The sequence below is a fragment of the Sphaeramia orbicularis genome, chromosome 21 (genome assembly GCF_902148855.1).
Source record: "Sphaeramia orbicularis chromosome 21, fSphaOr1.1, whole genome shotgun sequence".
Taxonomy (NCBI): domain Eukaryota; kingdom Metazoa; phylum Chordata; class Actinopteri; order Kurtiformes; family Apogonidae; genus Sphaeramia; species Sphaeramia orbicularis.
The window spans coordinates 26,357,870-26,371,995 of record NC_043977.1 but is presented as its reverse complement, the minus strand read 5'-3'; the positions used below and the strand labels follow the sequence as shown (position 1 = coordinate 26,371,995).

The 14,126-nt window shown below is 38.9% G+C and overlaps 2 protein-coding genes across 2 annotated transcripts; one reads left to right on the top strand and one right to left on the bottom strand.

The window, feature by feature from the left end:
• Positions 1-4,994: 4,994 nt before the first annotated feature.
• Positions 4,995-6,142, bottom strand: LOC115412758 (trace amine-associated receptor 13c-like). Its single transcript, XM_030125404.1, has 2 exons — positions 5,970-6,142; positions 4,995-5,811 (listed from the first exon to the last, which is right to left on the bottom strand). Exons 1-2 carry the CDS (start codon positions 6,140-6,142, stop codon positions 4,995-4,997), a joined length of 990 nt encoding a protein of 329 aa, XP_029981264.1.
• A 6,467-nt stretch (positions 6,143-12,609) lies between these two features.
• LOC115412659 (trace amine-associated receptor 13c-like) lies at positions 12,610-13,725 on the top strand. Its single transcript, XM_030125273.1, has 2 exons — positions 12,610-12,782; positions 12,906-13,725. Exons 1-2 carry the CDS (start codon positions 12,610-12,612, stop codon positions 13,723-13,725), a joined length of 993 nt encoding a protein of 330 aa, XP_029981133.1.
• Positions 13,726-14,126: the final 401 nt, after the last annotated feature.

Below are 14,126 nucleotides of genomic sequence, written 5' to 3'. Positions count from 1 at the left end.
TTTTTTTGTTTTTTTTAGAACAAACATGTTGGTTCCACAGATGAACATGTGACCACTATCAGTGGGTCAGTGAGCCTGTGTCCATTGCACATCTCAGAACATTAAAGCCCAAACTGGTCCAAAACACAAACATGTCCCATGTGTCTTTTCCAGTCCAGTCCTTGTTCAAACCTAAACTCTGTCTAGTCTTGTGACAGATCACCATGGCAGTAGATTGGTGTGGTGTACATCCCTAAAATGAGTCCAGAGTGCTCCAACGCTAAAACATTAGTTCCACCTGATACATGTTCTAACCTGAAGAACAAAAACACACCCAGCACTGATCCCATGACCCCCCTGAAAGACTTCACCCCCCCCAGTTTGACAAACACTGCACTAAAGGAACCAGTTTGTCAGTGGTGTAGTAGTCCCTGGAAAAGTGGGTATATTCTCAATTCTTTCTTTTTCTTTCTTTCTTTTCTTTTCTTTTCTTTTTAAGTAGTCCAGAAAAACATGTTTTAGAAACAGTGGCATGACAGACTACTCTATTTAGTTTACCCAAAAATCCATTTGAGATATTTTATCACTATTATAAAATGATCCTGACTTCATCAGGAGGAGTTTCTAAGTTTTACTGGTCACACAAACAGGTGCATGAATGTAAATGTATTCAACATGAGGCAAACATAGGGTTACAGTTGTTTCTGAGCATTTGTTTCAATAAAATTCTTAAATCTGAAGTTGACAATGCATCCTTGTTCATATTTCACCTTAAATAAATTATTCTCTTCCACACTTCAAACCCAATCAGATAAACTCAAAAGTGCACTGTCCACGATGTCCACGATGTGTGTGGCGCAGGACATAGAGCCCCACCCCTGGGTGAAACGCCTGGTTTTAGTGAGTCCCCTGCCTGCACAGCCATCCAAAGTATTCTGTTTACTGCCCTTGACTTCCACGTGACTTTGAACTCCAAATGGACCGTAGTGAGCATTGTTAACTACATCCTGGTCTGCAGATGTCAGTAATTGCACAGTAATTTTTGGTCTTTGGTCTGTACTTATAGTTACTCTGGCATATTGATAACCCAGTGGAATTGACTTTGCATGTATTTGGTAATTTAAACATGCAGTTTCTTATCTTTATTGCAATGTTAAGTTGGCGCAACTTAAAGTAACTTCACATGTAGTGAGCTACTTCTGTGGTGTTTGTGTAACTTATCTTGCTACATTTGAATGGGTGGTAGTTTCTGTGTAGTGAAGCTTCTTTCATGGCAGAGTAACTGGTAGTTTAGCTCACTACATTTTCCAAGTAGCTTGCCCAACACTGGATGGAACACGAGCGAAAGTGGCCGGTCCACAGACACTTTTCAACCGCAAAACATGCAAAGAGAACGGCTGAAACTGGAAGAGGACAGACGAGACAAGTCCCAATGACAGAGGCTGTTGGATCCAGAACAACAGCAGGAGCTGAAAGGGTCAAGGTTAGGACAGATATACTCTATAAGGCAATAGAAGAGAAGAAGAAAGAACCTGTGGAGGCATGCTTTCCTTTCTGTGGATTGTGCGTGTGTGTGTGTGCGTGAGGGAGTGCGAGCGCAAGTCTGTGTGTGGAGTTAAAAAACGAGCTCACAAATAAAAATAGTCATTAAACTTGGTGTTAATATTAATGTTTACTCTTATGTGTTAGATAGAACGCAACCCAAGTTTGGCTGCCCTGTGTGCCTGTCTGTGTGTGTGTGTGCATGTAACCCATCTAACCCTAACCCTAAATATACTATGTCATAAAAGAAGCAAAAGTCATGTGTTGTGTTGTATAAATGTGAGATGGGGGTGGGATTTAATCAGTTTTCTTCTTTCTACTCCTTTTTGAGCAGTACATGTTGAATTTATTTTGTTATTACCAGTGTACATGACTATTGATTATTGTTTATACATATACATGATTATTATTTTGTCTTGATCATCTTTATTAATGTATTTGCTCTGATATTAGTTCCTTGTTCACAAAAAATGTTTAAATTTTTCCTCTGCTCAAAAACAAATAAATGAATGAATGAAAAAAAGCCTGTTTTGTTTAAAATCATGGCTTCCTGGTGCTTTTTAGGCTAAAAACTCAAAAAAGACTGTTCTAGGTCATTTGCAAATGCCCATGTTACTGTGACTTCAATAAAAGAAGCCTCAAATCACCGCAACTTTCACCACAATTTTTTGGAAAAGCTGCCACAAAATCAGGCATTTTAGGCCGCAATAATAATAATAATTAAAAAAAATCCCGCAAAATCCTGGAGGAACTGATTAATAATGTACTGCATGTATTTGGATGAAAGTGATGTTCTACATTGCATTTGTATATATAAGTTATTTATTACAAAAAATGTTTGCTGTAACTGTGTAACCGCACAACAGGAAAGAGAAAAACTGACGATCAGGCTCTCAGGTTGTGTGACCCTATGCTCTCATTGGCTGGCGTTCTGTGACACTGTGCTCTGATTGGCTGGTGTTTTGTGATGCTGTGCTTGCATTAGCTGATGTTCTGTGATTCTGCGCTCTCATTGGCTGTCATTCTGTGACACTGTGCTCTCATTGGCTGGCGTTCTGTGATGCTGCACTCTCATTGGCTGATGTTCTGTGACACTACGCTCTGATTGGTTGATGTTCTGTGACGCTGCACTCTCATTGGCTGACGTTCTGTGATGCTCCGCTCTGATTTGGTGGTCATTGGGGGGGGGGGGACTGATCTGCCTCGGCGGAGGTCTGCGCTCTCCAAGTGCTTTTCTAGTTTTCCATATGTTTTCCATGACTAGAAAATTGATCAATCCTTTTCCAGGTTTTCCAGGACGCATGAGAACCCTGCAAAATAAATCGATTTATTGGGAAAAATAAGTCTTTAAAATTTTAAGTTTGCTTCTGAAACACTTATTACAGTGTATAGGTGTGAACAGCCTTTTTCCAAGTCCAGCCACAAATTTTCTGTTGAACTGACGTGAACTTTCACTTGGCCACTTTAGAACATTCAGCTTGTGTAGTTTACACTGTAGGCTTTAGCTCTTTATCTTGTAAAATCATTTGTCTCCTAAGTAGTTTTCTTGTATCTTTTAAACCTCAGTCTGAAGAAATGAGAAGAAGAACCTCTGAAATGAGCCTGGGTTCTACTCCGCTGAATGTCACTGTTCAGGCCTATAGACTCCCTGATGAACTTGGTTACTCACAGAGTAACCAGGGTAACCTGCTGTGACTGGTTGTGAATTCAGCCCAGGATCCCCTTGTGGCAGGGGTGTGTGAGCTTTCTCCATCAACATTTACCTGTCTGTGACATCTGATATTTATTAATGCTTTCTATGCAGAATCAGGCTATTATTTTGAGATATAAAGAGGAAGATAACTACATTCAACAGACATGTCCAGATTCATCACCATGGTCTTTTATTGTGCTTTATTATTTATTGTATTTATTACTATGTGGGGAATGCTGAGTGAAGACCATATGGTGGAGGAGAACTTATATTTGGTTTTATTATTTTATAACAATATAATTATTATAAATATACTTTGACTTTTTTTTTAAAACCCCCAAACATATCAAGAGCTATGGCAGCATTTCAAATCATTTTTATTTATAACCTTGGCTCCTTGTTTCTTTCGGTATCCTGTTGTAGAGGATGTGGATGCTCTACAAATTAATCCACTTATTTTTGTGGTACACTGATGCATTTATGTGTGAGGGTCTCTGCATCATTTTTCAAGACATATGGACCTAGAATTCAAATCTGCAATATATTTCCATAAATATTCCTGTTGGTATGTACACATTATGTATTAGAAACAAAACCAGTGTAATCTCAGTACATATATATATTCATCACAAATAGATATGTGGCACCAGGGCATGCACTATCAAAGACTGTACAAAGGTGTGTCCTATGACGACTCAAATTTATATGCAAAATAGTCAACAGTGATCTGTTACTACTGTCATTAGTGATGATAAATAATAATCAATAACAGTGTATGATCATAGCAGCTATGATACTCTTCTTCATAGTGTTGTATTTTACCACTGTAGTCTGTGTGCTTGCAGCAGTCTGCCACTATGACTATAATTCCTGAGGAATGACTAGTTATTATAGTAGTATTACAATTATTATACTATACTATATTATACATATACTTCAATGACTTAACCTCCTAAGACCCAGGAAATGTCAGCAAAGTACAAGCTTTTTTTGTTTTTTATTAAATAAGTGCTCATATTGGAAAAATCATGATGCAACAGTTTTTTCAGATGCAGTTTTTAAATATTTAATGAAATATTCTTTGTGGTGGACAGTTTTCTTTTCTTTTTTCTTTTTTTGTATAAAGTTGTGAAATTCTTGTCCACAAATGTGGAAAACCCATAGCTGGGTCTTAGCAGGTTAAAAATGTTGGTGACATATCTATACTCGAAAGGAAAACAAATCATTATAATAACATGTAACATAATGTGTGTGCACTTAAACCCTCGGCCTGACTTATCAGGCACACTACTGCCCCCAGTGACCTGACCTATCAGTGCATGCCAAAGTTTTTGGACAGATGAATGGATGACCAACTGACGACAATAAAAAAAAAAAAAGTCATACAACGTGTCACACTGGTTTCATTTGTGCATGATACTACCATCATTTATTCTCAGCTCATCTAACATTTAGATCAGATTATTTTCTGAAAAACAGGGTGAAACTACATGCTGTTTAATGCTCAGCTAATTTTAACATTTACTTAAGTTAAAAAAAAATGTATTGCACATATTATACAGAAAAAAACATGATTTTTTTTCCAGGGATTCCACAAATCCATATAATTATTATGTGCTTTCATGAAATAAATACTGAATAATGGATGGATATGATTAATTGATTTTATAATTAAATGTTACCCATACCATTCTATAAAAGTTTATTTTTATATATTCACAGATATTTCAGTTTTTTAATGTGTCTCAAGTTTTCCTCTCAGTCAGTCTACAGACTTTCTCTACAGTATACTGATCTGACTGGAGCCAGGCTGCAGAATCTGAAGTGAAAAAATGAGTCTAAGACATTTTCTGAGCCAGGGATAAAAATATGTATAGATCACAGGGTTTAGACAGGAGTTAAAATAGAAAAGGTATATCACAAAAGCTGCAGATGAAGGACTGAGTAAGGTGTCCTGGCCTGTGATGATGACAAAGAAATATGGACAGACACATATTAGAAACACAAGTACAACAACACCCAGAGTCCTGGCTGCTTTCAGCTCAGATTTCTTGATAATTCCCCTCAGTGAACCCTGGACTTTGACAGATGCAACATGTGATCGCATGGCACGGACCTGAGACACAACCACCACAAATACCCTCATGTACAAAAAAATAATAACAGTAAAAGGACCAAGAAAAGACAAAATAAGATCAACAATTCCTGCAACATAATTAATAACAACTACACACTCTCCAATGCAGGAGTTATACCGGCCTGGTTCTTCCAGGTTATCCTTAAGGCGTGAACTGTGACTGAGTACAGAACAGAGCCAACACAGAAAAACACATAGTTTAACTCTTTTTGGACTGACTTTAGTTGAATAATGCAGAGGGTCACATATGGCCACATAACGGTCAATTGATATGAGAACCATTGTTCCTATAGAAGCAGATGTAATAATGTAATCTAAAACATAAGTAATAATACATGTTAGATCACTAAGATACCAGCATCCATCTATAAAGGCAATCTGAAAGGACATGAGCAGACCCACAAAGAAATCAGAGACAGCCAGAGAGAGGAGGAGGAGGTTGGTGGGGGTTTGAAGCTGCCTGGGGAGAGAAAGAAAAAACATCAGTTTTCATTCCAGGAGATAAAATCAGTATCTGAAAAACAAAGAAAACATTTAGAGACTTTTGTCATTTTCATACAATTCAAGATTCAATAAAATATAGATGACAAGGACTTAAAAAATCACATAAAATATTACTTGTAGTGGGAAATAGAGATGATAACCAACAGGTTGAGAGCTGTGGTGAACAGAGCGATGCAGGACAGCACAATGTAAATGAGAATACTTGTAAAGTAAGGACGCACTGTCTTTGTACAGGACGCATTAAAGAGGTGTGGAAAACAGAGCTCAGTTCCTCTGTTTGGCTCCATGTGCCCTCCAGCTGGTAGAGCAGGAGACCAGAAGCAGCTTTTATCTACACTATCTGTTCAATAACTCTGCCTCCTCCCACTCCAGTGACACGTTAAATTTAGCATTTTTCCGTACACCTAAATACTTCTTTTACTTCAGTTTGTTTGCAGAGATACCCATTTTATGAATGTTTACTTGTAAGTACACAATAATAATACTACATGAAACACAATCTGCCCCTATTCCTTCTCCCTGTTTTATCCTCTAAACATTTTTGTAATATAATAAATGATCCACACTAAATATCAGCACTTGAAGAAATACATAGATTTTGTCCAACAGCACTCAATCCTGAGTAACCCTCCTCTTCTAGTTTAAGGTTTCTAATCAATAAACTCTATAGATTATATCTAAGAGGTAAGCGCAACAATTTGCTTGCAGGATATCACCGTATTTTTTCCCTGTGAAGTGGAATTACTGCATTCCAAAAGAGGTCAAAAACACAGCATGGTAGCAGGAAAGTACTGAAAATGAACTGTAATGCAATATTCTGGGGATTATGCAATACTTGAATCAACAGCTGACTGAAATGGGTTCAAGGTATCTTTATTGTCCTGAGGGGAATTTGATTCAGAGCACCAGTTAATAAAAGAACAAAACAAAAACACAACAGCAACCAATATTAGTCATTAAACAAAAACAAATGGTGCTTTGCTCAAGGGCGCATCAGCCTTACCTTCTAGGACCACAGCTGTCCCCATGTTCACACAGGAAAAGGAACAGGAAGCATGGGCTTTTCTGAAGGTGGACATGTGTAATGTAGAGCAGTGGTTCTCAAACTTTTTACAGTGGAGTACCCCCTGAAATATAGATTTTTAAGTACCCCCAACTCTCACTTCAGCCTCTCTGATTGAAAAAATTAGGCAAAATGTGTTCACGAGGCACATGGATGCAGTTGATGCACAGATAACTGAACTAGAACATCTATGGAACTATATAATAAACACTATCATAACTATATGGATAAGTGAGTGATGATGACGAAGGAGGAGAGAGGCAGGACCACAGCAGCAGGTTCAGAGATGATCCAGGGAAAACCTGTGATGATCCTGGGAAAACCTGTGAGGCGATAAAGCACAGAGACTCCAGGGAAGAAGTCAAGTCAGTCAGTCAAAACACAATTCTGTTGCATCGGTTGGATGTCTACGGGACATTTTTGTTCATGAAGGTGGGCTGTGGTATGTCATGTCATCGATATGTACAGGTTTTTGTCAGACAGGTGGCAACCCTACTCTCAGCATAATCAGTGGCATTATTAGCTAACTTTGCTTTGTTTCAAATCAGCTAGCTGTAACTAGTAACATCAAATGTTTTTTTATGTTATAAAAGATTCGATACCTCTATAATTGGCTTTCTTTCCTGCCTTCTTTTCTCTTTGAAATTGTGCAACTGAGGGCTTGGACGGCCTTTTCATGGTGATAAACTCTGCAACCTGTACCTGGATGATCTGAATGACACCTGACGGCTGTCATTCAGATCTACTCTGTCTCTCTCTCTCTCTCTCTCTCTCTCTCTCACACACACACACACACACACACACACGTTGTGTGACTGAGCAGTGCGCGCCAGGGTCAGAGTCTTTGATATATATCAGATTCACGACACTTCCATAGACTCCCACTGTAAAAAAAGGCGGACAAAATATGCACCTACTTCTGGGTTCTAGAGGGGTCGATAGTTCCTACATCAAGCGTAACGCCGTAGGAACCCATTCATTTCTATTGCAGCTGATCTAGCAATTCCAGCGCAAAGTTAATAAGATATCATCATCTTTCAAATTATCGAGTGTATTTCCTGTATTTATGTTGTAAATTCTGTTTTCTTTGGTATGTGTTAGCATTTGTATAAATTCATTCATTTTCTGAACCCGCTTTATCCTCACTAGGGTCACGGGGGTTGCTTGGAGCCTATCCCAGCTACATAGGGGTGAAGGCGGGGTACACCCTGGACAAGTCGCCAGTTCATCGCAGGGCATTTGTATAAATGTAAATCTTAAACAACTGTTATGTTGGATTTTCAGCTGTGGCCCTATAGACCGATGCCACCTACGTCATCAATACCAGAAGTAAACAGATACGCTGCCATGTTGGAAGGCAAGAGTGGAGGACACAGAGTGACAGACTGTGTGATTAGCAGCTGCTTTATCAGAGAAGATATTTTAAACAGGTTATTAGTGACAGTTTATCGTTTATATATTGTACACTATTTTCAAACTCTGAACCCTGGTGAAAGGCAACGCTATGCTGAGTAACTGGCTGTGGTTCACGGTTCACAGCACAGCCTTTACTCTAACATTAATTCCATCCTCTTCTTATTCAGTTTGACCAAGTGAAAGAAGAAAGGATTTCACCATCAACACAGCTGAGCACGTAAATAAAACAACTGAGGAGTCTGAATCCAGGCATAGTTTCCCTTTAACCCATAAAGACCCAAACATCCATCACCGACCAAAACCATCTACTGATCTAAACTGTTTAATACCTGTTGATCCATTAATCCTATCAATACATGTAAATAATCAAGGTAAAATACAGTTTGTCATCTTTTCATGGTCATCAGATATGACCCATTTGGATGTTCAGAGGCCCTGTAGTTACCGTGGACACACCATTATCTTCTACAACACTGACTGACCAATAAAACCCATGGAGTTGGATCAATGATAGTGAATGGAGACACTGGGTTTATGTTCAGTTATTGAAAGATTTCCTGAAAAAGTCACTTTTTCTTCAGTTTTCTGTTACTGATATAACCCTCACCTTTAATCTGAGCTTTAACGAACATCTACATTATCAATAAATGAAATATAGGAAAATTCATGCTTTATACTGAGAAAATAAAAAATACAGAGGATAATATGAATAAATGGCAATAAATCACTAAAGAGAGGTTAAATATATGTATGACTTAATGTCATGGATGAACAACAGATCTCTATCATTTTAATGATGCACTTCTACTAATGGTCATTGTCATTTGTTGTTTATCTTTTCAATAAAAAGAAGGGAGAACCCGGTGTTATTAAATAAATAAATAAATAAATAAAATGTGTAAACTAAATAAAAATGTAAAATGTAAATGTTTGTGCCATCCAAAGACAGAGAAAATCTGCTGGAGGTCACTGCCTAAAGGTGAGTTAAACTGGAGGGAGACTGTGAATATATTTTTAAGATACAGAATTGGTTGGAGTCAAAAAAGAAACAAAAGTGCGTTTATTTTATGTTTACTGGGAACATTGCAGCTGCCAAACTTGATTACACATGTCAAAGTGAAAATGATCAGAAGTACATGCTGTGGTTTTAACGCCATATTGTTCATTTTTTATTTTAGTAGCATATACTTAAAATCACTGCAAGCTGGATCAACAAGAATTAAACCTAAGCATGAATACGTATCACTGTAGTAATTTGAACTTTGAGCATGAATTAACTCATTATGGAGATAAAAAAAAAAAGAATGAAAAGAATATAATGTTATTATTGTCACTGTATCAATGAAATTTGAGGTGCCTAAAGGTTCAGTTGAATTAAAGACATAATACATATTATAATCTAATGTTTCACTTTATGTCTCTTGATAGAGTTTGCGTCATTTGAAGGTGTGCAGATTTTACATCATGTGTTTTGATGCTGGTAACCAGGTGTTTTTCTTCACACCTCTGACAGACTTCATTCCATTGAGACTGGAGTTTGCCTTCCAACAACAATACAGAAAAAAAAGTGTGAACGGACTCCTTGACAACATCATAACATTAGAGCTCCATTAACTGTGTTTGTTTTGTTTAATGTGTCTAACAAAACTATTATCATGGGTTTAAGGTCACTTAGGCAGAAAAGATGTCTCTGTGTGTGTGTGTGTGTGTGTGTGTGTGTGTGTGTGTGTGTGCGTAGGTGTGTGTGTATGTGTGTGTGTGTGTAAGTCAAAGTGAAGTTTTTCTTTGTGTTAGTTTTTCTGTGCTTGATGATGCAAGGAAAATGAAATAAGTAATGAAAAAAATATCCAAAATGTCAAAAGAGGAGGACAGATAAGATGTCTGGTCATCTGTAGATCACATGAAAAGCCACACAACACAGACAAATGACAATGACCATTAGTAGAAGTGCATCATTAAAATTATAGAGGTCTGTTCATCCATGGCATTAACCCATAAAGACCCAGTCCTACTTTTGTGTCAGTTCCCAAATGAATTTTTCTCTCCATTTAACCTTTCTTAAGTGATTTATCACCACTGATTGTAAAATTATCTTTCTTATTTTGGCATTTTTTCAGTGTAGCACCAGCAGCACCAGGTGGGGGCACCCATGGAGAGGATCAGTGAGAGTATCCTGGACCCCTTTCCTGTCACTGACCAGGGTAACTGTTACATCTTGACGGCCATGGATTACTTCACCTTGAGGTCGGAGGCATGTGCAGTCCCTGATCAGAGTGTCACCACAAAAGCAGAGAGGGTGGCTGAGGAGATGTTCTGCCATTTTGAGGCCCCAGAGGATCTCCACAGTGACCAGGGATGGAACTTTGTGACACAAATCTTTCAAGAGGTATGCCAGCTGATGGACATCAAGAAGACCAGGACAGCCCCACCCCCCATCCCCATACTGGTTCAAAACCAATATAGTGATCAGCAAAGTGCAAAATCCCGGATTCAAAATAGGGATGTAAACAATTAGTCGTATAACAATTAATTGTCGATAAGAATTTGCTCGATTAAATTATTAATTGTCGGTTAATTGCCCTTGTCTACCTGTCCACATCTGTCCGAAGGCTGCTGGTTTGTCTGCGCTGTGACGCCGCGGCTGGGATAGCCAGTCATCGAACCAGATCATGGCGCTGATGAGTTAGAATGTCTCTATGGACATGATGGAGTGAAACACAGACTGGCCTGTCTGTTTGTGGGAGCGGTGCACCCCCAACTAAACACACGCACAAATGTGGGGTCAGTATCGGAGCGTTTTCCCTGGAGGTTGGTCTAGTCCACGGTCAGTGAGACAGAAGTTGAAAACATCCCTCAGGCTCCTGATTGGGGCCACAGGTATGTAATGCATTTGCAAAGCTTCAGGAGGTGGGGAAACAGTAAATGAGTGAAAAGTTTCACTTTCACTTCTGCGGGGGCACAGACTGCACCGCCCCGTACCCCCTTAGTATTCCAAGTAGGACGGAAAGTGACACATGCACACGCACGGTTACCAACCAACAAGCGCGCATCCCCTGGCCGAACTGCGCGTGTGCGGCCGAGCAACCCCCCACCCCCACCCCACCGACGAAACACACGTGCATGTACCCACCCACCGGCGAGACGCACTCGCGTGCAGCCCCCCATTAAACACCGCCACATCAACAGATGAATTCCACAGGAAACACTGACTGTATCCAATGGTTCAATAAATCAATCATAAAGGAATACGACATGCTTTTTTCATGAAGTATATAAACAATATTTAGCTTTTGTTCTTATAGACCGTATTGAAAAAGAAGTTCAGGTTCTCAGGAAAATTGCCGCTTATCAATTAATCGTTAATCGATCGATAAGATCCAGCAACTAATGATTAATGAATTAATCGATAATTTGCATCCCTACTTCAAAACAACAATTAATAAACACACAGTATGTTCTTTGTGTGTGACTGTCTTCTTTATGCTCTGAAAAGTGCTATACAAATAAATATTTTTATTATTATTATTATTATTTAGTACTAGCGCGTTGACCTGTGGGGAACCACGGGTTCTAGATGTGGTAGTTTTTCTGTTGGGGAGAGCTGACTTTTGGGAAAGGTCTATATTTAGTTAGTCTACACTTTGTTGGTAAATTCCACTGGCATTTTCAGTTGAATAACCTCTCAGCTGGCATGTCTGTTTCTGTACATGAAATTTGACACCATGGCAACGTGGCCCTATTGTTTATCTGTTGCTAGGTAACCCACTTCAATTCTATGATTCTATGATTCTGGGCATAGCAATGTAATTGCAAGGCTGTTGTATTCCAACATTACTAATATCTCCCAAAATATTGGTCCTATCAACTTGCTGTTTTTGCTGGTCTCTTCCTTGACCAAAAATACATAAATATGCCAAACTGCAGCAGTCAGCTCTTTCTAGAGTTTGTGTGATGCCCAAGACACACATACAGAGTCCATTTCCCTTTTATAATATAGATTGTTCAATCCATCTTTTCACTGCAGCCTCCAATTCAAATAAATCAGAGCAATCTAAATATTCATGCACATTTTTTTTTTTAAATATGAGGAAGGATGTGATGAAGACTAATATGAAGATGACCACACATACAGTGCAGGGGAGGGACTTCATTGTTTTCTGTGGGGAAAAATGGCAATGGAAGAGCTTAAAGTATGAGGAGATGAAATGGAGAGGCAAAATAAAACAGATATCTGACCGAAATTTTTGACTCAAACTGTCTTTTCTCCCTCAAGTGATGGAGACCCTGGAGGAGACAGAGCACTGCTTTCCATTACTCCTCAACAGCTCCTGCAGAAGACCGACGCCATCCCAGTCCGATGCCTTGCTCTCCTACACTATCCTGTCCTTCATCTCACTGCTCACTGTGTTTCTTAACCTACTGGTCATCATCTCTATCTCCCACTTCAGGCAAAGAAAAACTCTCTGAAACATTTACAATGCAACGAACAAAATAGAAATCTTTGTATTTTATAATATTCTGATTCTGTTAGTACACATTGTGTCACATGTTATAATATCATTTTTCCACAGGCAGCTTCACAGCCCCACCAACCTCCTCCTCCTCTCCCTGGCTGTCTCAGACTTCCTTGTAGGTCTCCTGCTGATGCCGGTTGAGATCTTGTTAACAGAAGCCTGCTGGTTCTTGGGCAACTTAATGTGTGCTTTGTATTATATTGTAGATTTTATCATTACATCCTCTTCAGTTGGAAATATGGTGCTTATATCAATTGATCGTTATTTAGCTATTTGTGACCCACTCCACTACACAACCAGAGTCACTGTGGACAGAACAAAACTCTGTGTGACTCTGTGTTGGATCTGTTCTGTTATTTACAACAGCTTGATTTTAAAGGACTTTCTGAGACAACCTGACGGACATAACTCCTGTTATGGAGAGTGCGTAGTGATTCTGAACCACATAACTGGAACAGTCGATTTAGTTTTTACCTTTATCAGCCCCATTACTGTTATTATAGTTTTGTACGTCAGAGTATTCATGGCGGCTGTGTCTCAGGCCCGTTCCATGCAGTCCCACATTACATCTGTTACACTGCAGCGTTCAGTGACTGTGAAAGCTAAAAAATCGGAAATGAAAGCAGCTAGGACTCTTGGTGTTGTAGTGCTTGTGTTTTTAGTTTGTTTCTGTCCATATTACTCTCCTTCACTCATAGGTCAGGATATTGAAGACAGTAGTTCGTCCTCACCTGTTGTTGTCTGGCTCTTGTATTTTAACTCCTGCCTAAACCCTGTCATCTATGCCTTTTTCTACCCATGGTTTAGAAAATCCATGAAATACATTGTTACTCTTAAGATACTGCAGCCTGATTCACATGATGCTAAAATACTGTAGTCAGAAAGTGGGTTTTGTTATTTTTAATTTTGCTGATGGAGTCGTTGACCTGATTACCACATTTTTCACCCCCTTCATTATCATCACAGTTTTATACATGAGAGTATTTGTGGTGGCTGTGTCTCAGGCTCGTGCCATGAGATCACATGTTACATCAGCCACACAGCAGCGTCCAACTGTAACTGCACAGAAATCTGAGATAAAAGCAGCCAAGACACTTGGTATTCTTGTAGTTTTTTTTTTCCTACTGTGCTCCTGTATACATTATTGTTTCACTGTTGCAGCTGAAAGCAACTTATTGGAATCTTCATGTGGACTTGTTAAAATTTGACTGCTGTATTTTAACCCTTTATAGCAGTGGTTCCCAACCTTTTTTGGCTCGTGACTCCATTTTAACATCA

Bases quoted from the DNA above. Each gene is read 5' to 3' on its own strand.
- LOC115412758 (XM_030125404.1), bottom strand. From the start codon at position 6,142: ATGGAGCCAAACAGAGGAACTGAGCTCTGTTTTCCACACCTCTTTAAT. The intron at 5,812-5,969 runs GTAATATTTTAT...TTCTCTCCCCAG, and splicing joins ATCTCTATTTCCCACTACAA to GCAGCTTCAAACCCCCACCA.
- LOC115412659 (XM_030125273.1), top strand. From the start codon at position 12,610: ATGGAGACCCTGGAGGAGACAGAGCACTGCTTTCCATTACTCCTCAAC. The intron at 12,783-12,905 runs GCAAAGAAAAAC...ATTTTTCCACAG, and splicing joins ATCTCTATCTCCCACTTCAG to GCAGCTTCACAGCCCCACCA.